Here is a 23,574-nt window from a genome sequence, read left to right as displayed (position 1 = left end):
TAACAGGAGAACATTATAACATCGAGAACATCCCACTAATATTAGAGTGGGTCACTTAGCTATTCATTTAAATTATGTATGTGCAATCCAACCAGGATGGGGCTGGTGTGTACAAATTAATTGACTTATAATTTGACGGATGTCTGGGGACAAATATGCTAAACAATAAATATTTGCCTCTTCTCCTCACACGCCCTCTCTAGGTATGTCTTAATTTAAAAGACTGAGGAACTATTCTACCGGAACCGAAATCCATCGGGACACAAAACTACATTCCACCTTCAAACCTTCCTAGCAGGTCGCAACTTAGATATGTTCAAGAACAAATTTGGGGTGGCACGGTGGCTCAGTGGCTAGCACTGCTACCTCATAGTGCAAGGGACCTGAGTTCGATTCCACCCGCGGGTCTGCGTGGGTTTCCTGTGGGTGCTCCAGTTTCCTCCCACAGTCCATAGATAATCAGGTTAGTTGGATTAGCTATGCTAAATTGCCCGTAGTGTTCAGGGATGTGTGGGTTATAAAGGGATGGGTCTGGGTGGAATGCTCTGAAGATCGGTGTGGACTTGTTGGGCCGAAGGGCCTGATTCCACACTGTAAGGATTCTATGAAGAACAAAGAGCAAGCAGCAAACCCAGTCCGGAATAGAGAACAACCGAGATGATCTCCTCAGATTGGACCTGGTTCTGGTCCTATTAGGACCATTTGGGGAAGTGGGACTAAATCAAAGTCTTCACTCGTGAGCAATTGATTGCAGCTATAGCCTCAACACTCGCTTTAAACTGAAGCAGTCTCTCACTCAATCAACGGGAATGCCCCTCCCCGTCAAGATATATAAATAGACATCGAAGCAGCCTGTTTACAAGTTTGTGAGTAAGAAGTTGAAAGAATACTTAATCGGTTTGGAATGATTTCTTTTAAGCGTGAGGGCCACTATCTCGCTTGTCAGTAGTCTCGGCTGTGTCAGGTAAGAAAACTCCTTTTGTGGAGTAACTATCTTTCCGATGCTCCATTAATTTAAACTCAGTAAAACATAAATAACCCCAAAACCTGCTAATTGGTACCTGATTATTTCATTATAGATGTCATGGGTATCATGAAACCGACGGTGATTAAGGCTGGCCAACTGTGAATTGTGTAGAGGTATCTTAGTACAATACCTTTTTTCCCTCCTTTCTCGCCGAGTAGTTTTAAAAAAAACATTTGTGGTGTCCTGTCTTTAGATATTTTTAATCAACCTGTTCAGGTATGACTCTCCTCTGAAGTAAATCAGACTTGATCCAGGTCTCCTGGCTCAGGAGTAAGGAAACTACTACTGCACTGCAATCCACTTCAAAATGCATATCTTTATCTTTATCCTGTTATCAATAGATGGAATTTGTTGCTGGGCTAAGGATTGTTGAATACTTGTAACATAGAACATTACAGCGCAGTACAGGCCCTTCGGCCCTCGATGTTGCGCTGACCTGTGAAACCAATCTGAAGCCCATCTAACCTAAACTATTCCATTATCATCCATATGTTTATCCAATGACCATTTAAATGCCCTTAAAGTTGGCGAGTCTACTATTTTTGCAGGCAGGGCATTCCACGCCCTTACTACTCTCTGAGTAAAGAACCTACCTCTGACATCTGTTCTATATCTATCACCCCTCAATTTAAAGCTATGTCCCCTCGTGCTAGCCATCACCATCCGAGGAAAAAGGCTCCCACTGTCCACCCTATCTAATCCTCTGATCATCTTGTATGTCTCTATCAAGTCACCTCTTAACCTTCTCTCTAACGAAAACAGCCTCCAGACCCTCAGCCTTTCCTCATAAGACCTTCCCTCCATACCAGGCAACATCCTGGTAAATCTCCTCTGCACCCTTTCCAATGCTTCCACATCCTTCCTATAATGTGGTGACCAGAACTGTATGCAATACTCCAAGTGCGGCTGCATCAGAGTTTTGTACAGCTGCAACATGACCTCATGGCTCCAAAACTCAATCCCTCTACCAATAAAACCTAACAGACCGTATGCCTTCTTAACAACGCTATCAACCTGGGTGGCAACTTTCAGTGATCTATGCACATGGACACCGAGATCTTTCTGCTCATCCACACTACCAAGAATCTTACCATTAGCCCAGTACTCTGTATTCCTGTTACTCCTTCCAAAGTGAATCACCTCACACTTTTCTGCATTAAACTCCATTTGCCACCTCTCAGCCCAGCTATGCAGCTTATCTATGTCCCTCTGTAACCTGCAACATCCTTCCGCACTATCCACAACTCCACCAACTTTGGTGTCATCTGCAAATTTACTAGCGCATCCTTCTACGCCCACATCCAGGTCATTTATAAAAATGACAAACAGCAGTGGCCCCAAAACAGATCCTTGAGCTATACCACTAGTAACTGAACTCCAGGATGAACATTTCCCATCAACCACCACCCTCTGTCTTCTTACAGCTAGCCAATTTCTGATCCAAACCGCTAAATCACCCTCAATCCCATGCCTCCGTATTTTCTGCAATAGCCTACCATGGGGAACCTTATCAAACGCTTTACTGAAATCCATATACACCACATCAACCGCTTTACCCTCACCCATTTGGTCACCTTCTCAAAGAACTCAAGGTTTGTGAGGCACGACTTACCCTTCACAGAACTGTGTTGACTATCCCTAATCAAATTATTCCTTTCTAGATGATTATAAATCCTATCTCTTATAATCCTTTCCAACACTTTACCCACAACCGAAGTAAGGCTCACTGGTCTATAATTACCAGGGTTGTCTCTACTCCCCTTCATGAACAAGGGGACAACATTTGCTAGTCTCCAGTCTTCTGGCACTATTCCTGAAGACAATGACGACATAAAGATCAAAGCCAAAGGCTCTGCAATCTCCTCTCTAGCTTCCCAGAGAATCCTAGATAAATCCCATCCGGCCCAGGGGACTTATCTGTTTTCACACCTTTCAGAATTAATAACACCTCCTCCTTATGAATCTCAATCCCGTCTAGTCTAATAGACTGTATCTCAGTATTCTCCTCGACTACATTGTCTTTTTCCTGTGTGAATACTGACGAAAAATATTCATTTAGCACCTCTCCTATCTCTTCGGACTCCACGCACAACTTCCCACTACTGTCCTTGACCGGCCCCAATCTTACTCTAGTCATTCTTTTATTCCTGACATACCTATAGAAAGCTTTAGGGTTTTCCTTGATCCTACCTGCTAAAGACTTCTCATGTCCCCTCCTGGCTCTTCTTAGCTCTCTCTTTAGGTCCTTCCTGGCTAACTTGTAACACTCAAGCACCCTAACTGAGCCTTCACGCCTCATCTCTACATAAGCCTCCTTCTTCCTCTTGACAAGAGATTCAACTTCTTTAGTAAACCACGGTTCCCTCGCTCGACCACTTCCTCCCTGCCTGACAGGTACATACTTCTCAAGGACACGCAGTAGCTGTTCCTTGAACAAGCTCCACACTTCAATTGTGCCCAGCCCCTGCAGTTTCCTTCTCCATCCTATGCATCCTAAATCTTGCCTCATCGCCTCATAATTGCCTTTCCCCCAGCTATAACTCTTGCCCTGCGGTATATACCAATCCCTTTCCATCGCTAAAGTAAACGTAACCGAATTGTGGTCACTATCACCAAAGTGCTCACCTACCTCCAAATCTAACACCTGGCCTGGTTCATTACCCAGTACCAAATCCAATGTGGCCTCGCCTCTTGTTGGCCTATCTACATACTGTGTTAGGAAACCCTCCTGCACACATTGGACAAAAACTGACCCATCTGAAGTACTCTAACTATAGCGTTTCCAGTCAATATTTGGAAAGTTAAAGTCCCCCATAACAACTACCCTGTTACTTTCGCTCCTATCCAGAATCATCTTTGCAATCTTTTCCTCTACATCTCTGGAACTTTTCGGAGGCCTATAGAAAACTCCCAACAGGGTGACCTCTCCTTTCCTGGTTCTAACCTCAGCCCATACTACCTCAGACGAGTTGTCATCAAACGTCCTTTCTGCCACCGTGATACTGTCCTTGACTAACAATGCCACACCTCCACCTCTTTTACCACCTTCCCTGATCTTACTGAAACATCTAAACCCCGGAACCTGCAACAACCATTCCTCTCCCTGCTCTAGCCATGTCTCCGAAATGGCCACAACATCGAAGTCCCAGGTACCAACCCATGCTGCAAGTTCACCCACCTTATTCCGGATGCTCCTGGCATTGAAGTAGACACATTTCAAACCACCTTCCTGCCTGCCGGTACACTCCTGCGACCTTGAAACCTTATTTATGACCTCACTACTCTCAACCTCCTGTACACTGGAGCTACAATTCAGGTTCCCATCCCCCTGTTGAATTAGTTTAAACCCTCCCGAAGAGCATTAGCAAGTTCCCCTCCCAGGATATTGGTACCCCTCTGGTTCAGGTGTAGACCATCCCATTTGTAGAGGTCCCACCTACCCCAGAATGAGCCCCAATTATCCAGGTATCTGAATCCCTCCCTCCTGCACCATCCCTGTAGCCACGTGTTCAACTGGTCTCTCTCCCTATTCCTCGCCTCGCTAGCACGTGGCACGGGTAACAAACCAGAGATAACAACTCTGTTTGTTCTAGCTCTAAGCTTCCACCCTAGCTCCTTGAATTTCTGCCTTGCGTCCCCATCACTTTTCCTACCTATGTCGTTGGGGCCTATGTGGACCAAGACTTGGGGCTGCTCCCCCTCCCCCTTAAGGATCCCGAAAACACGATCTGAGACATCACGGACACTGGCACCTGGGAGGCAACACACCAACCGCGAGTCTCTCTCGTTCCCACATAGTCCTTGGCTTTGGAAATTGAAGCCAGCTAATGTTGCTTAGACTTGTCAAAGGTGATGTGCACAATACTATTTGGAAATAAGGTTTTTTTAAGAAAAATTAGTGAGGTGTTCACTGCAATTTTTGTTTTCTGTCAAGTAACAGAGATTCCTGTTCATTAGCTGAAAGCATGTCAGAATAATTTAGGATTGAGAATATTCACTTATTTACAGGACCCCCTGAAAGCCAGGAACCTGGTTTATAACCAACAAATAAAATCTGTGGATGTTGGAAACCTGAAACAAACAGAAAAGGAAAAAAAAAGTTGCTGGAGCAATGCCACTGGTCAAGCAGCATCTGTGGAGTGAAAGCAGAGTAAATGTTTCAGTCTGCTGACCTTTATTTCAGAATCTTCTCTTCAGATGCAGCCAGACCTATTGACTTTATCCAGCAATTTTGGTTTTTGTGCATTAGAGTTAACAATCTTGGTTTATTGGCAAGGCACTTTCTGAACTATAGTTGTTGAATGTATGTCCCCACAGTAATATTAAGGCATTTTAGGTGTTAGGTTTCAAAAAGACAGACAGCTGATCCAAATCAGCCTTTCTACCTCTGTATTTGCATCACAGGGAAATTTAAAACCTTCAAAGATCCTCAATTAAGCCCAATGGTTCCTAACCAGACTTCTTGAATAACCAAGTAAAAACTGAAAGAACTACAGATGCTGTAAATCAACAAAAGTTGCTGGAAAAGCTCAGCAAGTCTGGCAGCATTTGTGAAGGAAAATAAAAATCAGTTAATGTTTCAGGTCTAGTGACCCTTCCTCAGAATTCATGGTAGCTGTGCAAATGTCAGTTAATATGCAGCAAGTGGGGGTGCGGTGGGGAGTAAACAATAGGATAGAGCCTAAAGGGAAGAGAACAGTTGGATAGACAAAGGAGTTGATAACTATCTGGCTGGGAGGGTGAATAGTTGTTAATGGGGAACAAAAACAAAGCTGCTGGAAAAGCTCAGCAGGTCTAGTAGCATCTGTGAAGGAGAAAACAGTTAACGTTTCCGGTCGGTGACCCTTCCTCAGAAAGGTCACCACAGATGCTGCCAGACCTGCTGAGCTTATCCAGCATCTTTGTTTTTGTTCCTGATTTACAGCATCTGCAGTTCTTTTGGTTTTTAGTTGTTAATGGGGACTGTTAGTGACTAACAGGTGGTTTGTAATGGCAGACTGTGATAACAAGGGTGTGTGGGGTAGGATATGGGAGAGTTTAGGCCCTAAAATTATTGAATTTGATATTGAGTCTGGAGGACTGTAGGGTCCCCAAGTGGAAAATGGGGTGTTGTTCTTCCAGCTGGTGTTGAGCTTTGCTGGAACACTCCAGCAAGCCAGAGACGGATGTTGGTCAGGGAACAGGGTGGTGCGTTAAGGTGGCAGGCAACAGATAGCTCAGGGTCTCTTTTGTGAACAGAATGTAAATGTTCTGCGAAGCGGTCACCTAGTCTACGCTTCGTTTCCCCAGTGTAGAAGAGACCACGCTGTGAGCAGCGAATGCCGCAGACTAGATTCTGGGAAGTGCAGGTGAAGTGTTGCTTCACCTAGAAGGTATGTTTGGGCCCTTGGATAGTGGGGAGGGAGGAGGTAAATGGGCAGGTGTTGCACTTTCCCTTACAGGGGAAGGTGGCATAGGGCTGTCAGTGTTTGGTGTGAAGGAAGTGTGGAGCAGGGTGTCCCAGAGGGAATTGTCCCTGTGGAAGGTGGACAAGGGAGGGGAGGGGACTAGGTGTCTAGTGGTGGCATCTCGCTGGAGGTGGTGGAAATGGTGTCTGATGATCTTCTGGATGTGGATGCTGGTGGGATGGTGGGTGAGGACAAGCGGAACCCTATCATTGATGTGGGAGGGAAGAGAAGGGGTGAGGGTGGAAGTGCAGGAGATGGGTCGGACCTGGTTGAGGGCCCTGTTGATAACTGAGCTGGGGAATCCTTGGTTGAGGAAGAAGGTGGACATTTTGGAGGCTCCCTTGTCAACTTTGGCCTCATCTGAACATGTACGACGGAGACGGAAGAACTGAGAGAATGGGATGGAGTCTTTACAGAAAGCAGAGCACGAGGATGTACAGCCCAGGTAACTGTCGGAGTCGGTGGGTTTACAGTGGATATTAGTGGGCAGTCTATCCCCAGAACAATGAGAAGAGTTAAGAGACGTTGTTGAGGGACTACCACAGCTTATTTTCTTCAGCTAAGAGGGGTGGCCACGGGTACCCGCATGGGCCCTAGTTATACCTGTCTCTTTGTGGGGTATGTGGAACATTCCTTGTTCCAGTCCTATTCTGGCCCCCACCCACAACTCTTTCTCTGATATACCGATGATATTATTGGTGCTGCTTCCTTCTCTCACCTGGAATTGGAAAAGTTCATCGTTTTTTTTCATTTCCAATTTCTGCCCTGCCCTCACTTTCACCTGGTCTATCTCTGACTCCTCCCTTCCCTTCCTTGACATTTCTGGGGATAGACTGGACACTAATCTCCACTACAAACATGCTGACTCCCACACCTACCTGGACTATACATCCTCATACCCTGCTTCTATAAAGACTTTTTTTTTTTTTTGTTTTGAATAACCAATTCCTGACTTCAAAAATAATAAATTCCTGACACTGGTTTGTATCTTCAACAGAAGGTTTACCAGTGTATTAACAATACATTAGATTAATTTGGTTTTTAAATTTTGATGCACTTAATGATTTATGCTTTCAACCCAAAACCTTTGCTTTTAGCCTCATTCATGCAAAAGATAGACCAACAGGGTTAAAAGAAAATAACAAAACTGCTCAGATTGAACTTTTCACGATGTGGTGTTCCATGGGCATAGATGTTTTCCTGGTTGATTTTCTGAAAATGTCAAGATGACCTTGATTGGTAGTTGAGTCAGATTAAGGCAGTTATACTGAACTTAGTTTTCTATTCTGAGCTTCCAAGGCGTGCTCATAGGAGGTTAGGCAAGGAGTTTTCACATCTACATGCTGAAGCACCAACAGTCAGAAAACACTGTCCAAACCCAGTTCGAACTCTAGTCCTTCCCTGATGGACTGAACATCTCCATGAGGTCCCAATTACCATATTAACATCTGTCATCTGGTTGAGCATGAGACCTTCCAGACTTGCTGGAACCAATTCTCAATTACTGATTTAGTAATAGCCAGCATCTGCTTTGTTTTTAAAACTAATGCTCTTCCCTGTTGATGAAGCATCTTTTTGACCAGGAACCAACCTGCCATTAATTTCTAGGCCTGGTTTTGCAAATAAATGGTCTGTTTTGCTTTTAACACTCAGGCCAAAAGTAATCTTTAGCTCAAGTTTCCACTTCACAGCTCCAAACTAAAATTGATAAATGAATAAAATAAAAGTAATGAAAGATAAGTAAGGGTCCTAACACACAATTTTGACCCATCAGTGAAGAAGGAATTGTTTTTCCAAGTTTGCCCTAGGAAATATGCACCAATTGCCTCTGCCCTTCTAGAACCTACAAAATGATCTTGGGTGGTGCTGTGGGATAGAACTAGTTGAGGTTGAAGTATATTTTGTACTTGCACTTCCTCCACCATGTGCTTTGTAAAATTTTAAGCCACTGCTCTGTCCCAGATGGTGTCGCGCTGCTTGTGTTGTTGAAGTTGCAATTTTCCAGGCAAGTAGCCAAGTATTCCCATCACACTCCTGACTTGTCCTTTTGTGGACAGGTTTTGGAGAGTCAGGATTGAATCACTGTCATTAATTAATTCCCAGCTCATGATCAATCTTGAATCTACAGTAACACGGTCTTGGAGGATTGGAAAGCAGGCAAATTAACGCATTCGTTCAAAAAGAGAAGGAGACAGAAAATAGCTAATAACTGTCATTAGGAAAATATTAGTCCATTATAACAGATCTCCTAGTGGAGCATTTAGAATTATAACATCTTTCAAGCAGAGCCAGCATTGCTTCATGAAGGGAAATCACGCTTGACAGATTTACCAGAATTCTTTGAGAAACTATCAAGCAGGATAGATAAAGGGGAACCAGTAGATGCAATATATTAGCACTTATAGGCAGACTTGAGTTGGTGGGCCTACTTCAATTCTTAGGACTGACTACATGCTGCTCCAGTTATGTTTCTAGTCAATGGTGAATGCCAGGTGTGTTGCGATCATCTCCCAAATTGAACTCGGTATTTGTTTTTGTGTGCCTTCATCCTGGAGATTATGTAATCTCGGGCAGAATCAGGAAATGCACGTTTTGTGTATAATGGTATGAATTGTGATAAATTGGAGGTTCAATGTCTAGAATTTCCTAAATTGGGTTTCCTATCTTTTTTCTTAGGAAAATGTCACTTTTTTAGTGAAGTGATTCGGTGACTAATGTTTCTCACTACCTGAGAATAAGCTGCAAATTTCACTTAAATGTGCTGGCTTTTGCCTATCCTTGCAGAAAGGAAAACTGTAAGGGATTCAGTACTGTCAACATTGCTTTCTTTGTAGGCTTGTTTGGTGAACAGTGGATGTGCAAGAGTGAAAATTTTCCAGGCATCTGTATGAAGGCTGCACTTGAACATGGTTGGATTAAAACCGACAGATGTGCCTCCAACAAATGGTGTAAAAGTTGTTGGTGCTGGTGCAGCAGCTTGTGTAGCCGATCTTGTTACATTCCCTCTTGATACCACCAAAGTCAGATTGCAGGTAAAATTAATATGTTTGACTGTTGATGCCTATAATCTCTTGTAAAGCTTTGCTTTTTTCTATTATTGATTATCACTTTATTGCCACACAATCTTGTAATACAAGACTGCAGCAGTGGGTTCTCCTGCAATGGAGGAAAGCATTAATGTGAACTTAAAACTCTTATTGAATCAATTACCAGCAAAAATCTAGTAAAGGCAAAATACTGTGGATGCTAAAAATCTGAAGCAAACACTAAAAATGCTGGAGAAATTCTGCAGGACTGGCAGCATCTGTGGAGATAGAAACAGTCAATGTTTTGAGTCTGATCTGAATTTTTTCAGAACTCCAGTGACCCTGATATCCTTTCCCTACCCCCAACCCACCATGTTCGTAATTCACAGTCTGGGACTGCATAGACATCTAATAAAGGTGAGATGATTGAGATCCCTTTTAAAGGAGAATTGAAAGAAAATGCCTACTAGATCCTATATGGAGACAGAACCACTCCTTCACTCTTTTCCAGCTTTGCTTCCTTTCTAAGTCATGTGTAACTTTGAATATTCAGGTCCCAGACTCCTCTTGCAACAAATCGGTAATTGAAGCAATTAATACAATGTGGTGAGGCACCCTGTTCTTTTATTTCCCTCATGAGGAACAGAATAAAGGCTAGATGGTCATAGACAGGATACAGGGGAATTGTATCCAAAGGACAATTGTTTAGAATAGTTAGTTGGACAGCACACATGTCAGTCTCTAGTAAATGAAGGATGAAATGACTGCAGGGAAATCTACCAGCAAAGTTCGAATATTGGCTAAGTGATTAAAATAATGGACAAGGAAGTAATATCTGTGGACTGGCAAAATGAGGTGAGACAAGTGGCTTGGATGTGGATATAGGAGGAATGGTTAGTAAGTTTGCAGATGACAGCAACATTTGTGGTATGCTGGACAGTGAAGATTATCTGTGTACAACAGAACCTTGATAAGATGAACTGATAGGTTGAGAGTAGCAGATGGAGTTTAATTTGGATAAATGAGGTACTACATGTTGGAAAAGCAAATCAGGGCAGGATTTGTACACTAAATGGTAAGGTCCTGGGGAGTGTTGCCAAATAGAATCCTCTGGGTGCAGGTTCATAGTTCCTTTAAAAGTAGAGTTGTTAGTCAACAGGGTAGTGAAGAAAGCATTTTGTATGCTTGCCTTTTATTGGTCAGTGCATTGTGTATAGGAGTTGGGAGGTCATCTTACAACTGTACAGGGTGTTGGTTAGGTCACTTGTGAAATACTACATGCCATTCTGGTCTCCCTGCTATAGGAAAGATGTTGTGAAACTTGAAATGATTCAGAAAAGATTGACAAGGATGTTGCCAGGGTTGGAGGGTTTGAGCTATATGGAAGGGCTGAATAGGCTGGGGCTGTTTTCCCTGGAGCCTCGGAGGCTGAGGGGGTGACCTTAGAGGCTTAAGGTCATGAGGGGCATGGATAGGGTAAATAGACAAGGTCTTGTATTTTTACCCCACCCCAGGGCAGGGAAGTCCTGAACTAGAGGGCATAGGTTTAAGGTGTGAGGGGAAAGATTTAAAAGGAACCTAAGGGGCAACATTTTTCATGTAGAGGGTAGTGCATGTTTAGAATGAGCTGCCAGAGGAAGCAGTGGAGGCTAGTACACTACAACATTTAAAAGGCATCTGGATAGGTATATGAGCCAAATGCTTGCAAATGGGACTAGATTTAATTCGGGATATCTGTTTGGCATGGATGAGTTGGACTGAAGAATCTGTTCTTATGCTTTAGAACTCTGACTCTGTAATAGAAAGCCATTGTGAATCCCTGCTGAGTCTGGGGATGGTACCGCACCTGAAATAATTAAGTACTAGTGGCAGATTGTCTAATCAATAATAAAATGGAGACAGAAGGTAAGTAGGCTGTAGCTTGGCTATGTTGAACACTTCATTAGAGGTAGAAGCCACTTATGATTTGGAAGGTTTGATAGCTGCCAACAAATTGTAAACTGAATTTAGTTGGATATATTGGAAAGCATTTTGGTGCCTACTCTACAGATGCTGATAGGGAACTGCCAATCTTCCATCAATGGATAAGTATGGGGAAAGGTCTTCCTTCAGATGGGACAGAGACTTGAAGATCCAGATAAGAAAGTCACTCCCCACAGCAAGAAGAGTAATCTAGAAAATGCTTTGGCTTTGTTGCCCAATTGCTCGGGAGAACGTATAGGTTGTTTGTCTTATTGGTTGCAGGGAGAATTTTTATTTTCAAACTGCCTGAAGAGGCAATCGATGTCCTAAATGTTGTGAAAAAGCAAACAAATATTGTCAACTTAATGTGTTGAACATATGGTATTTCTCTTTTTAACACTGTCTGGCTGAACTTTGGATCTGCTTTCAGTTGAGTATAGCTAACAATGTTTTCCTGGTATGGAAAAGGCAACTATTGGGTATCTTTGATGCAAGTCAATGATTTTCCACTTGGACATTCTGTGGAAGTTAAACAGTTTGCTTCTAGATAATATAGATGGGGATTTAAGACTGGAATCTGACTTCTGGGGCCCCAGTGTATAAAGACTCTGACGTTAAACAGAATTGGTACTGGGTAACCTTCAATCAACAGTCTTGTTTGGAATGTGTCACTTCATGGCAAGAATCACAGACTGACTGACTGCCACTTGTATCCCAACTTAAACTGCTGCGTTGCCAGAGAAAGATGACCTTTTCATCTAAAGTTGAAGAAACTGAGCAACTAAGAAGCTCAATTGGACAATTGAACTGCCAAGTGACCTGACCAGAGGCCAGGCATGAGATACTATGATGAAATATTACAATTCAAGATATTTAAAAGTTTGAAAATTGAGAAATGTGTGCTCTAGTTCCCTGCAATTTTAAGGACCTGAAAGAAATGAAAAATTGTCTATTTTCAGTGGCACTTCACAGATCTAGTTTTTTTTTTTTTTAAAAACTTCGCATTCCTTATAAAAAGGAACATGGGATCATAGGACTGTGGAGCGTGGGTAGGCCACTGAGCCTCCTACCACCACCCCCATGTAGTCTTGTCTCTACTGTCTGTCTGCACATAACCTTGACTCACCATCCATCAAAATTCTGTCTAAGGTGGCCTTGTTTGTAACAACAATACCTTTTTTAATCATCTAGGGAAGGAAATTCTATGTACTAATGATTGAGAGAAAAGTTCTCCTCATCTGTCTCAAAGAAGAACTCTTGGTCTTGGACTAAAAGTGGGAAGATATTTTCTTCCACACTTGAAGAATCCTCCTAGGTCTTCTCTCCCAACTATCTGCTCCTCCCACCTCACTGACCAATCCCCACCGCTTTCTACCTACACCCCCCTTTTTTACTAGCTTCATCCCTGCCTCCTTGGCCTGTCCATCCTCTCTCTACCTGCTATCACTGGCCCCCCCATTTATTTCAGAGCCCCCTTCCCCTCCCCCATTTCTGAAGAGGGGTCCTAACCCGAAACGTCAACCTTCCTGCTCCTCTGATGCTGCCTGGCCTGCTGTGTTCCTCCAGCTCCACACTGTTATCTCAGACTCCAGCATCGGCAGTTCTTACTATCCCCTCCTAGGTATCCATTCTGTCTTTCTCCTCCTGGAGAAGTGCAAACATGCAGTTGGGAGATGGTGATATGAAGTACTCTAAGAGGAAGTGGGATGTTATTTCACTTTTTTCTTTTTGTTTTGGGGATTCATACATAAGGGTGAATGGCCAAGCCCCTTTTTTAGGCAAGGGATGTTTCACATTGTAAAAAAAGTATTGTAATACTGCAGAGCCTGTTCACTTCAAATGAAGCAAAACAGAACTTGGAGATTTTGACTTTTTAGACACTTTAGTAACACTCCATACTTCAAGGTGATATATGGAATTTCTACACTTTGATAGCAAGAATGGTTGCTTTGGGGTTTTGAAACTTGAATACATGAAACCTTCAGCACCACAGGCCACTCTGGCCTTTAAGGTCATGGTAGATCTGTTTGTCTTAACTCTACTGTCCTGTCTGCCCCCTTTTTTCATTTGTTTGAGGTGTCTGATTTTTACACTGACTCTTCAGAACTGAATTGTCATTCTGGACTGGATATGTTGACTGTTTTTTTCCTTCTTGATGGTTGTTGCCACCTCCCCCTCTTTCCCTATTTATTTCAGAACCCCCTTCCCCTTCCCCATTTCTGAAGAAGGGTCTAGGCCCGAAACATCAGCATTCCTGCTCCTCTGATGCTGCTTGGCCTGCTGTGTTTATCCAGCTCTACGCCTTGTTATCCCAATACACTGTATTCCTGCAGGTGTTTGAAGGTCACTACCCAGCCCAAGTTGACGTTGTCACAATCCTAACTGTTGGAAACAGGTCCTCTGGTTGGGTGAGATGGACAACTTATACCTACATTGGCTCTTCAGAATCCCTGGCCCTGATCTATTCTTAAAGTTAATAGGCTAGATGTTGAGTCAGTGTTTCTGGTTTAAAGAAAAATTTCTTTTCCAAGAAAGCTGAAGAGCCATGCCACTGTGGTTAGGGGATGATAGGGATAATACTGGGATCATTTACCTTCTGGATAAGAGCTGGAGTCTTCAGTTGTCATGGTAGCTGTCAGCTACAGTAGTTGGATTGAAGCCCAGATGGAATTCTTAGGTGTAGCTTTCAGGCAGAATGGAGCAAAGTATTTAACCAGAATTTGACCCCCTAATTGGAAATCTTCCACTCCTTGTCTTTTGGCCTAGTTGATTTACTGGATGGACCATTATTGTTTAGTGTCAAATCTACAGCATAGAGACAGGCCCTTCAGCCCAAGTTGTCCATGTTGCCCAGTAAACTTGCATTCCCCAGTTGGCAATCCAGGATGCCTTGCTGACCGTGCCAAATCCTGACCACTAGGCAAAGCAAGATAGATTCATGATGGTTTTTTTCCTCCTGTGACAGAATAGACACTGGTATGTTTTCACTTTGCTGTTCTTGCAGAGAAACAGTAGGATCTTGTGAAACCACAATTGTTTGACAATACAGAAATTCAGCCAAACGCACAGTGCCCCATGGTTTGTAGTATTGTGGGACCTTGGCACATATTGAACTAAGCTAGGACTGTTTTATGCTCCGGATGCATGAGTGGACCAGAAACAACTTCCTGGGCATGCATTTGTTAAAATGTAGCCTTTCATTTTCTTTATAAACGACTAATGCAAACTAATAAATATGCATTAAGACATTTTAATGGAAAGACATAGCAACTTGATTGTGACTGAGATTATAGAAATCTTAATTAACTGAATTAAGGTTAATCAAAACTCCAATCCTGTTCATATCTTAGATTCAAGGGGAATCCAAGTCTATCAACAATGTGACCTCTCCAAAGTATAGAGGCGTCTTTGGTACCATGGTGACGATTGTGAAAACTGAAGGAGCAAGAAGCCTCTATAATGGCTTGGTGGCTGGTCTTCAACGTCAGATGAGCTTCGCATCAGTGCGTATTGGGCTTTATGATTCTGTCAAACACTTCTACACCAGTGGATCTGATGGTGAGTGTCTTCAGGTGTGGTGTGGGTGATGGATGGAACCCCTTGATGAAAGGAACATCTTTCATCTTGAACAGGTTGGCACTGTGCTGCTTGACCATAATAAGCATCGTGTGTGGTTCAGGAGCCTGTGGCATTCTGTCACATTTGATGCAGCAGTCTGCTATCCAGTGAAGTTGGCTTGCTGATTCCAGGGCTGGTTGAATTGGTAACTTAGTGCCAAGGAAAGTTGAATATAATTAAGACAAGCTTGTTGAGCCTCTCTTTCCTTGGGGATGAGGATGTGGCTGGCTATGCCAGTATTTGTCTTGGAGAAGGTGATGAGCGGCTGCCTTCAGCCACTGCAGCTTCTAGTTTAGGTACATCCATGTTGCTGTTAGTGTTTTACCAGTGAATAGTGATTGTGGTACCAAATCAGGCTGGCGTGTGGCTTGGATGTGAACATGCATGTGGTGGTGTTGGTGTTCCCATGTAGATGCTGCCCTCCTCCATTTAAATGATAGAGGATGAGAGTTTGCAAAGTGCTGTCAATAGAGCCTTGGTGAGTTACTGCAGTGCATCTTCTCGGTGTTGCCACTGTATGGTTAACAAGGTACCTGTCTGAGTCTCGACATAATGTAGAAGATTGTGCTGAGGATGCAGACTTTGTAAACCTTGCTGTTTTAGTGCTCTCTTGTCAGGAGGTCACAGTTCTTCACAATTTCAGATGTAACAATCGCATCTTTTGTGTATCCAACCTCCCCACCTGATGCTACTAACCACTTCAAGTATCTCCCCATTGATGCTAACAGCTGATGGTGTGGTAACATTCTGAACCGTGACACTGGCAGCAGGAAGACAATGGTCAAACCAATACTGCATTTTGCTGCTGAAGGTGTTTCTAAGTTTTTTGGAATGTTGGTTTGGAGAAACTGAGTACTTTCCATATTTTTTTTTTTTTTGCTTGCCTGAGATTCAAGACATGTCGAACAGCTTTCCCTCTCGACTGGTACTTGAGTAGACAGTCTCTGTAGTTGATCTGAAAGTGTGTGGCTGCAGCAGCAGCAGAGAAGGATGTGCCAAAGAATATTAATGCCAGAACACAACCCTGTTTGACTGTACTTACTGTGCCACCATTGCTGACCTTGCCCCCACCCCCATCTCCTTGAAGAGATCACACTGAACATCTCTACTGGGCATACAATTATCTCCAGCAACTTAGACTTGTCTTTTGGTTGCATGGTTTAATTGGTTTGGGGTGTAAGTGTTCCAAGGTGGCATTACAATAACTGCAAAATTAATGGTGACCTTGGGCTACCCAAACATCAGGCTCCCCTTCTCGGCCTCCCTGTTGACTCAATTTCTGCTCCTTGCTGAGGATTTGGCATTGGAGAGACTGCAGTAACAAGGAGAGACCTTCACATTTTGGCTTTCTGTTTTGCATTGCTAATCAGAGGTGTGCGCTGAAAATGAGAAAAGGTAGCACATGGAGGCTAACTCTCTTCATCCACACCCATGGCACTTCACTTCCTTTTTAGGTACCACATATGTAAAAGTTGCCAACCATGAGAGCAGGAGCAGACTTCAGGAGGACATAGATTGAAATGAATAGATACATGACAAATGAAATTTTAATGTAATGACATGTGAGGTGATTTATATTTATAAGGAAAAGTAACCAACTATAAATGGTACAAATTTTACAAGACTTGCAAGAACCAAGTGAATCTGCAGACTTAAATGCCAAGTTGCCAAGGAAGCTAGAGTACAGGACCTCTTCTCTTTTTCATAAGAGAGGCACTGAATACAAAAACAAAAGTTTTTATGGTAGGAATTGATAGATAAATCCTGATTTAGGCCTCACCTGCAGTATTGTCTAAATTGAGACACCATGATTTTAAGGATGTCAAAAGGGCATGGAGCAGATTTACCAGAAAAGGAAGAATTGAGGGACTTCAGCTGAGACAAAACATTGGAGATGCTGGACTTGACCCCCTCCTGCTTTTTTTTTTTTAAAAGCAAATACATTTTTAAATAATTTGATAAATCTCCATTTTGAACAGGTCAATGGGAGGAAGCTGTTTCATCTGGAATTCAGAATTGAAGCAATTGATAAATAAGGGTTTTTGTAACATTATAACTAGTCTGTGTAAAATATTGTCCTAAGGGGTTTTTTTAGAAAAAAACCCCTTAGGACAATATTTTACACAGACTAGTTATAATGTGGAATGTAGTCCTTCAAATGGCGAAAGCAAGGCAGTAAATTTTGAAAGGGAATTTGAGATGTTTCCAGGGTTATGGGAAAGGCGGTGGAGCTATTTGGATGAGGTAGAACCAGCCCAGGCACAGAGCTGATATTAAACAGGAGGGTGGCTATGATGCTATTATTCCATCATTACAAGCTGTAATGTAACGCTTATCCTCCATGCAATCCTATAATTTAAATATAGTCACCCCACTGTTCCCATATTGAATGAACCTGTCTAATCAAACCTAGATTGTTGGCAGTCTCTATACTTCTTAGGAGTGCTTTCCAGACCACCCCCCCAACTCTTGCACTAATCACCTTGCCTTTTTACCCCAGCTATTACCGTCAGTAGTCGTTTGCTTGCTGGCTGCACAACAGGAGCCATGGCAGTCACCATGGCACAACCAACAGATGTGGTGAAAGTAAGGTTTCAAGCACAATTGAACATAACTGGTGTGAGTAAGAGGTACAGTGGGACCATAGACGCCTACAGAAAAATTGCTAAGGAGGAAGGACTTCCAGGATTATGGAAAGGTCTGAAAATTTCATAATACTTATCACTCAAAGACTGATAATGTAGACCAATGTGAGGGATCATTTGTGGTAATGAGCACTTGAAAGGCTGAAGTGGGAATATTCAGGGTCTATTACCAATCAATGCTCAAAATGACTGAATTGATTTTTGTTTTGCTTTACTACAACTTCCTGAAGGGGTAAGGAAAGGCAGTCAAATTTAAAACGGCCTAGCTGAGAAAGTTTGCACTTAAGGCAAAAACTTTCTAGATTGAGAGCAGTGCACTAGGACTGCAAAGAACGAACAGTGCAGCACAAGAACAGGCCATTTGGCCCGCCCAAGTCTGCACTGACACATGACCCCCTTCTCTGAAGTAAAACCCCTTGTCTCTACATAGACCCATGTTTTTCTATTCCCTGCCTATTCATGCGTCTGCCAAGATGCCTCTTCAATGTTGCTATTATATCCGCCACCTCTGGCAGTGCATTCCAGGTATTTATTACCCTTTTTTTTTTTTTGTTTTTCTTAAAAATAACACTTGCCCCTCGTGTCCTTTTTTAAACTTTCTCCCCTTACCTTCAACCTACTAATTGAAACTTCTACTTGGGTGGTGGGGGGGAGGAGAAAAAGACTTTGACTATCCATGCCTTTCATTTAATTTTTTGTAAACTTTCTATCAGGTTGCTCCTCAACCTCTGGTCAAATGAAAACAAACCAAGTTTGTCCAATCTCTCCCTTTCTTAGCTAATATCCTCCAAACAAGGCAACATCCTGGTGAGCTGTTTTAGTACTTTTTCCAAAGCCTTCACATCCTTCTGACAGTATGGTGATCAGAACTGTATGCAATATTCAAAATGTGGCCTAAACTAAAGTTCTATACAGCTACAAGATGACTTGCCAATTTTTATATTCCAGCCCGACTGATGCCATATCTGTATGTTAAAGGTTCTGCCACTTGCTGTATCTGGATTAAATTCCATCTGCTATTTCTTTGCCTAAGTCTCCAACCTATCTATACCCTATTGTGTCCTCTGGCAATCCTCCTTACTATCTGCAGCTCCTCCAAATCTTTGTGTTGCCCACAAACTTGGATATATCAAACAGGGATCCCAACACTATTCCCTGTGGAATCCCACTGGTCATTGATTTAATGGTTTTTTTTAAAAAAAAAAAACACCTTCCACCACAACTGTCATCTATGACCAAGCCAGCTCTATATTCATTTTTACCAGCTCATTGTGAATCCTATGTGACTATTTTTTTTTGTATCCGCTTGCCACAAGGGACCTTGTCTACATGGACTTTAGCAAGGCCTTTGACAACATCCACCACCCTGCCCTGATCAATTGTGTTTGTCACTTCCTCAACTCAATAAGTTTGTAAGACTCAACCTTCACTGCACAAAGCCTGCCCCATTGCTAACAAATCCATATTTATCCAAGTGTGAGTAAATCCTATCCTTGAGAATCTCCTAATTTCCCAACTGCTGATGTAAAGCTCACCAGCCTGTAATTCCCTAGATTATCCCTATAGCCCTCCTTTTAAAGGAACAACATTGGCTATTCTCCAAACCTCTTTATGAGGATAGAAAATATTTTGTACAATTTCCCCACCTGCCTCCCCCAACATTCTGGATAGATCCCTTCAGGTTCTGGGGACTTGTCCACTTTTATGCTTTGTTTTTATATCAACATGCCCTAGAATATCAACAAACCCCTCTCTAGGCTCTCCATTATGTCCTTCTCCTTTGAAAGTCAATGCAGTATTTAAGGACCTCACAAACTTCCTCTACCTCCTTGCATAAATTCCTGTCTTTGTTTGTGAGTGGACCTACCCTTTGCCTAGCTACCCTCCTGCTCATAGAACATAGAACAATACAGCACAGTACAGGCCCTTCGGCCCACGATGTTGTGCTGACCTGTTATCCTACTAAGATCAAACTACCATGCATACTCTACATTTTACTATCCTCCATGTGCCTATCTGAGAGTCGCTTAAAAGTCTCTCTAGTATCTGACTCCACTACCAGTGCCGGCAGCACATTCCACACGCCCACCACTGAAGAACCTACCTCTGACATCTCCCCTATACCTTTCTCCAATCCCCTTAAAATTATGCCCTCTCGTAATAGCAATTTTTGCCCTGGGGAAAAGGTCTCTGACTATTCACTCTATCTATGCCTCTCATCATCTTGTAAACCTCTGTCAAGTCACCTCTCATCCTCCTTTTGCTCCAATGAAAAAAGCCCTAGCTCCCTCAACCTTTTATGCATGTATAAAATGCCTTGGGATATTCCCTAACACTGTCTGCCAAGGACGTTTCATGACCCTTTGTAACCCTCCTAACTCCTTGGACTGTTGAAAATCTGAAATAAGTACAAATGCTGGAAATACTTAGTGGAGCTGGTCACATCTTCTGAAATTGATTATTGACTGCTTTTATGCCCTCGCCCACAGAAACAAATCACCATGTTTTGACCTTTTTTAAATAATGTGTAGGTTCATTGCTTTTATATATGCAGTTAAATAGCAGCCAATACAATTCCTAATAAGCTGAATAACTTCAATGTGCATAATTTGCTACAAAATTGAAGAGATTAATTCGGATGTCACGAAGCCTTTTTTTTGCAGGTACTCTGCCAAATATTATTCGCAATTCTGTTGTGAACTGCTCGGAGCTAGTGACATATGATTTGATCAAGGAAGGGCTGATCAAGTATAACTTTATGACTGGTAAGCATTGCACAATAAATATAAAAGTCAAAACTTTTCTTAACAGCTCAAACTAATAATTCCGGTTTTGTTTGCAGATAACCTGCCATGCCACTTTTGTTCTGCTTTTGGTGCTGGATTCTGCACAACCATTGTAGCTTCACCTGTTGATGTAGTAAAAACAAGATACATGAACTCTGCTCCTGGCCAATACAGCAGTGCCTTAAGTTGCTCCTTTATCATGCTGACAAAAGAGGGATTCACAGCTTTCTATAAAGGGTAACTCTTTTTATTTAGCTAATATGGGCAACAGGCAGACTTTGAATATGAAATCAAGGATATTTTCATACCATTTTTAGTTCTAACTGGCCAACAGTGTAACTCTAAACAAATTCAGTTACTGTTCTGTACCGTCTCCTCTATATTATAATCTGGATACTTAAGGATGTTCAAGAGACTAATTGCTTTAAACACTTGGTTTGAATTTCTGTATGGACATCTCTATTTCACACCCACCCTCCCCACTAACACTGCTATTCTTCCTTCCCACCATTCCTACAATATTTATCTTCAGATGTCTGAATTTGATTTCTCCATCCAACCTGCCCCCTTGCTAGTAAATTCTTGGCTACCACACCAAAATGGTTTTCTTTCCCAGAGGTGAGAGACTGTGGGGCTATCCTGCTCCTGCTCCCACTCCAGTACTGTTGATAACTCAACTCGTGTTTTTGAACTAGCCTTGTTTTCCCACCAAGACCCGTAAATGTTTTTTTTGCCTTGTAACTCTGTTCTTGCCTTCCCACCTCCTGTTCAATTTCACTTTGGGTAGTTTGTGTCCATCACACAGCATCCTGTCAATCTGTGTTGGCAGGCTACCAGTCCCTGAACTGTCATTGATGCTATTCCCTCAACTCAATCAGGCTAAATTTTGTTTGTTTTTTTTTTTTTTTTTTAAAAATTCATTCATGGATGAGGGTATCATTGTCTGGATGAGCATTTATTGCCCATCTCAATTGTCAACCACATTGCTGTGTGTCTGGAGGCTAGACCAGGTAAGGGTGGTAGCTTCCTTCCCTAAAGGACATAAGTGAATCAGATGGGTTTTTCTGATAATCGGCAATGGATTCATGATCATTAGACTCTTCTTTCCAGATATTTAGTGAATTCAAATTCCACCACCCGCCATGGCAGGATTTGAACCCAGGTCCCCGGAGCATTAACAAGTTGCTGGAATAGCTCAGCAGGTCTGACAGCATCTGTAGAAAAATCAGTTAACGTTTTGGGTCCAGTGACCCTTCCTCAGAACCCAAACCTGAAACAGTAACTCTGATCTTTCTTCACTGATGCTGCCAGACTTGCTGAGCTTTTCCTGCAACTTCTGTGTTTATCGCTGATTTACAGCGTATGCAGTTCGTTCTTTTTTTCCCCCAGAGCATTACCTGGGCCTCGGGATCAACAGTCCATCGGTAATACCACCAGGTCATTGCCGCCCCACAACTAATTTAAAATTTGGCTCCATAACTCAACTCAACATTATTTATCGAATTGCTTATTTCAATGTCAGTAAGCTTGTTTCTGAGACTTTTATTTTACTTCTGAGGTAGATTTTTGGAAGATTTGCTTTCTCGATTAATTATAGCAAAATAATTTTATTTTGCAACAGGTTTATGCCCTCCTTCCTGCGTCTGGGATCATGGAATGTGGTAATGTTTGTTACGTATGAACAGTTGAAACGTGCAATGATGCTGGTGAAGCAGTCCTGGGAATAATCATCTTGTTCCATGTTTTATATATTTTTACATCAAAGTTTTTAATATTTACCATGTTTATATAAATCCAAAGGGCATGGATTTCTTGATCATTCTGTTTTAAAGAATGATTCAAACTGTGGGCATGTCGCTGGTCGATTGCAATGCTATTATCTTGCTGCTGCTTTACTTCTTAATTTGAGGTAATTTGTGAATATATTTTTGTGAAGGTGAATAAAGATAATTATTTGATGTATTGTCTCTTCTGGAATGTAGAAACAAACTAATGACCCCATTACCTCTACTTCTAATATAATCGGTGATTTTTTCCCCCCCCCTCCAAGTCTGAAGTATTGTATAGACTATATATATTTTTTAAAGTTCATTTCATGGGTTGCCAGACAGGCCAAATGCTGACTGCAGTTGTGAGGGTGAGTACAGAGTACACTTCTGTATTTGAGTCATTCACTTGCATGGTCAAAAATGGATAAAGCATGATTTAAGGATCATGTTATCAAGCAATGACTTGGTTCTAAGTTAAACACAAACACAATTGCTTTTAATTCCAGAAAATGTTAAATATTGCAGATCTTCAGCTTCTGGAAAAGCTCAACAGATCTGGCAGCTGCTATAGAGCAAGAGAAGGTTAATATTTTGAGATCAATATGATTTGATGTTAATGAAACCTTAATTTCTCAATAGTGTTGGGCTTAACATGACCTCTTTTCTTTCTTCACAGATACTGCCAGACCTGCTGAGTTTCTACAAGACTTTGTTATTTCTGTGGTCTTTGTTTGGTGTGACATGTCTAGAAAACAACTCTAATTCTGATCTTTGCTTCATGTGCAAGTGAAACATATGCATTGTTAGCATTACTGCAACATATGGCTTCTTGTTTTGGTTATTTAAAACAACTTCATTTCTGTAATCTGGTATGCTGATCTTTGTTACAGTAAGAAATCCAGACAAGTTTGGATTCTAATGTCAGGTGCTTTTATTCTGTTTTTGTTTTAATTAAATACAATCCTTACCCTCTTTGCATCACAACTTGTTGAAAGCATTTGTATTTACATGTCATCTTATAGGCAATAAAGTATTTTAAGTTTTTTTTTGTCAATGTTCTACAGTAGCATTGAGACAGCAACTAATATATACACAGCATGGCCTTGCAAACAGTGAAAAGGGTCAAGTCTAGCTGCATCTATTCTGCTTGGCATCGCAGAACACAGCAATCATAACTTAGCAGCACCAATTGTATGCTGGTGGCCTAGTAGTGGTAATGTCACTAGTCTGTTGAAACCAATTGTTCTGCCTCATGATGTAGTTGGGGTGATTTAATAATAGCAGATAGCAATAA

At 42.0% G+C, this 23,574-nt stretch overlaps 1 protein-coding gene across 5 annotated transcripts; it reads left to right on the top strand.

Moving 5' to 3' along the window:
* Window positions 1-597: 597 nt before the first annotated feature.
* LOC109910576 (mitochondrial uncoupling protein 2-like) lies at window positions 598-23,296 on the top strand. Of its 5 annotated transcripts, none has more exons than XM_048597626.1 (9): window positions 602-964; window positions 9,309-9,506; window positions 14,813-15,020; window positions 17,581-17,778; window positions 20,389-20,490; window positions 20,568-20,748; window positions 22,133-22,172; window positions 22,806-22,862; window positions 22,957-23,296. In XM_048597626.1, the coding sequence occupies exons 2-9, from the start codon at window positions 9,381-9,383 to the stop codon at window positions 23,068-23,070; spliced, it is 1,026 nt and encodes a 341-aa protein (XP_048453583.1). In that variant the 5' UTR covers window positions 602-964; window positions 9,309-9,380; the 3' UTR covers window positions 23,071-23,296. The 5 variants fall into 5 exon arrangements, 2 of the variants coding, with proteins under 2 accessions (XP_048453584.1, XP_048453583.1); XR_007262218.1 differs by having other exon boundaries at window positions 605-964; window positions 22,133-22,420; window positions 22,957-23,009; XM_048597627.1 differs by lacking the exon at window positions 17,581-17,778 and having other exon boundaries at window positions 598-964.
* Window positions 23,297-23,574: the final 278 nt, after the last annotated feature.

Source organism: Rhincodon typus, chromosome 6 (genome assembly GCF_021869965.1).
Source record: "Rhincodon typus isolate 14 chromosome 6, sRhiTyp1.1, whole genome shotgun sequence".
In the NCBI taxonomy this organism is placed as follows: domain Eukaryota; kingdom Metazoa; phylum Chordata; class Chondrichthyes; order Orectolobiformes; family Rhincodontidae; genus Rhincodon; species Rhincodon typus.
The sequence above is the reverse complement of the archived record's forward strand: the minus strand, read 5'-3'. Positions and strand labels throughout refer to the sequence as shown.

What these genes read in the sequence shown, in the direction of transcription:
- LOC109910576 (XM_048597626.1), top strand. Translation starts at nt 9,381, where the DNA reads ATGGTTGGATTAAAACCGACAGATGTGCCTCCAACAAATGGTGTAAAA. An exon ending in CCACCAAAGTCAGATTGCAG is followed by an intron (nt 9,507 to 14,812) that starts GTAAAATTAATA and finishes TTCATATCTTAG; the next exon opens with ATTCAAGGGGAATCCAAGTC. An exon ending in GTCTGGGATCATGGAATGTG is followed by an intron (nt 22,173 to 22,805) that starts GTAATGTTTGTT and finishes TAAATATTGCAG; the next exon opens with ATCTTCAGCTTCTGGAAAAG.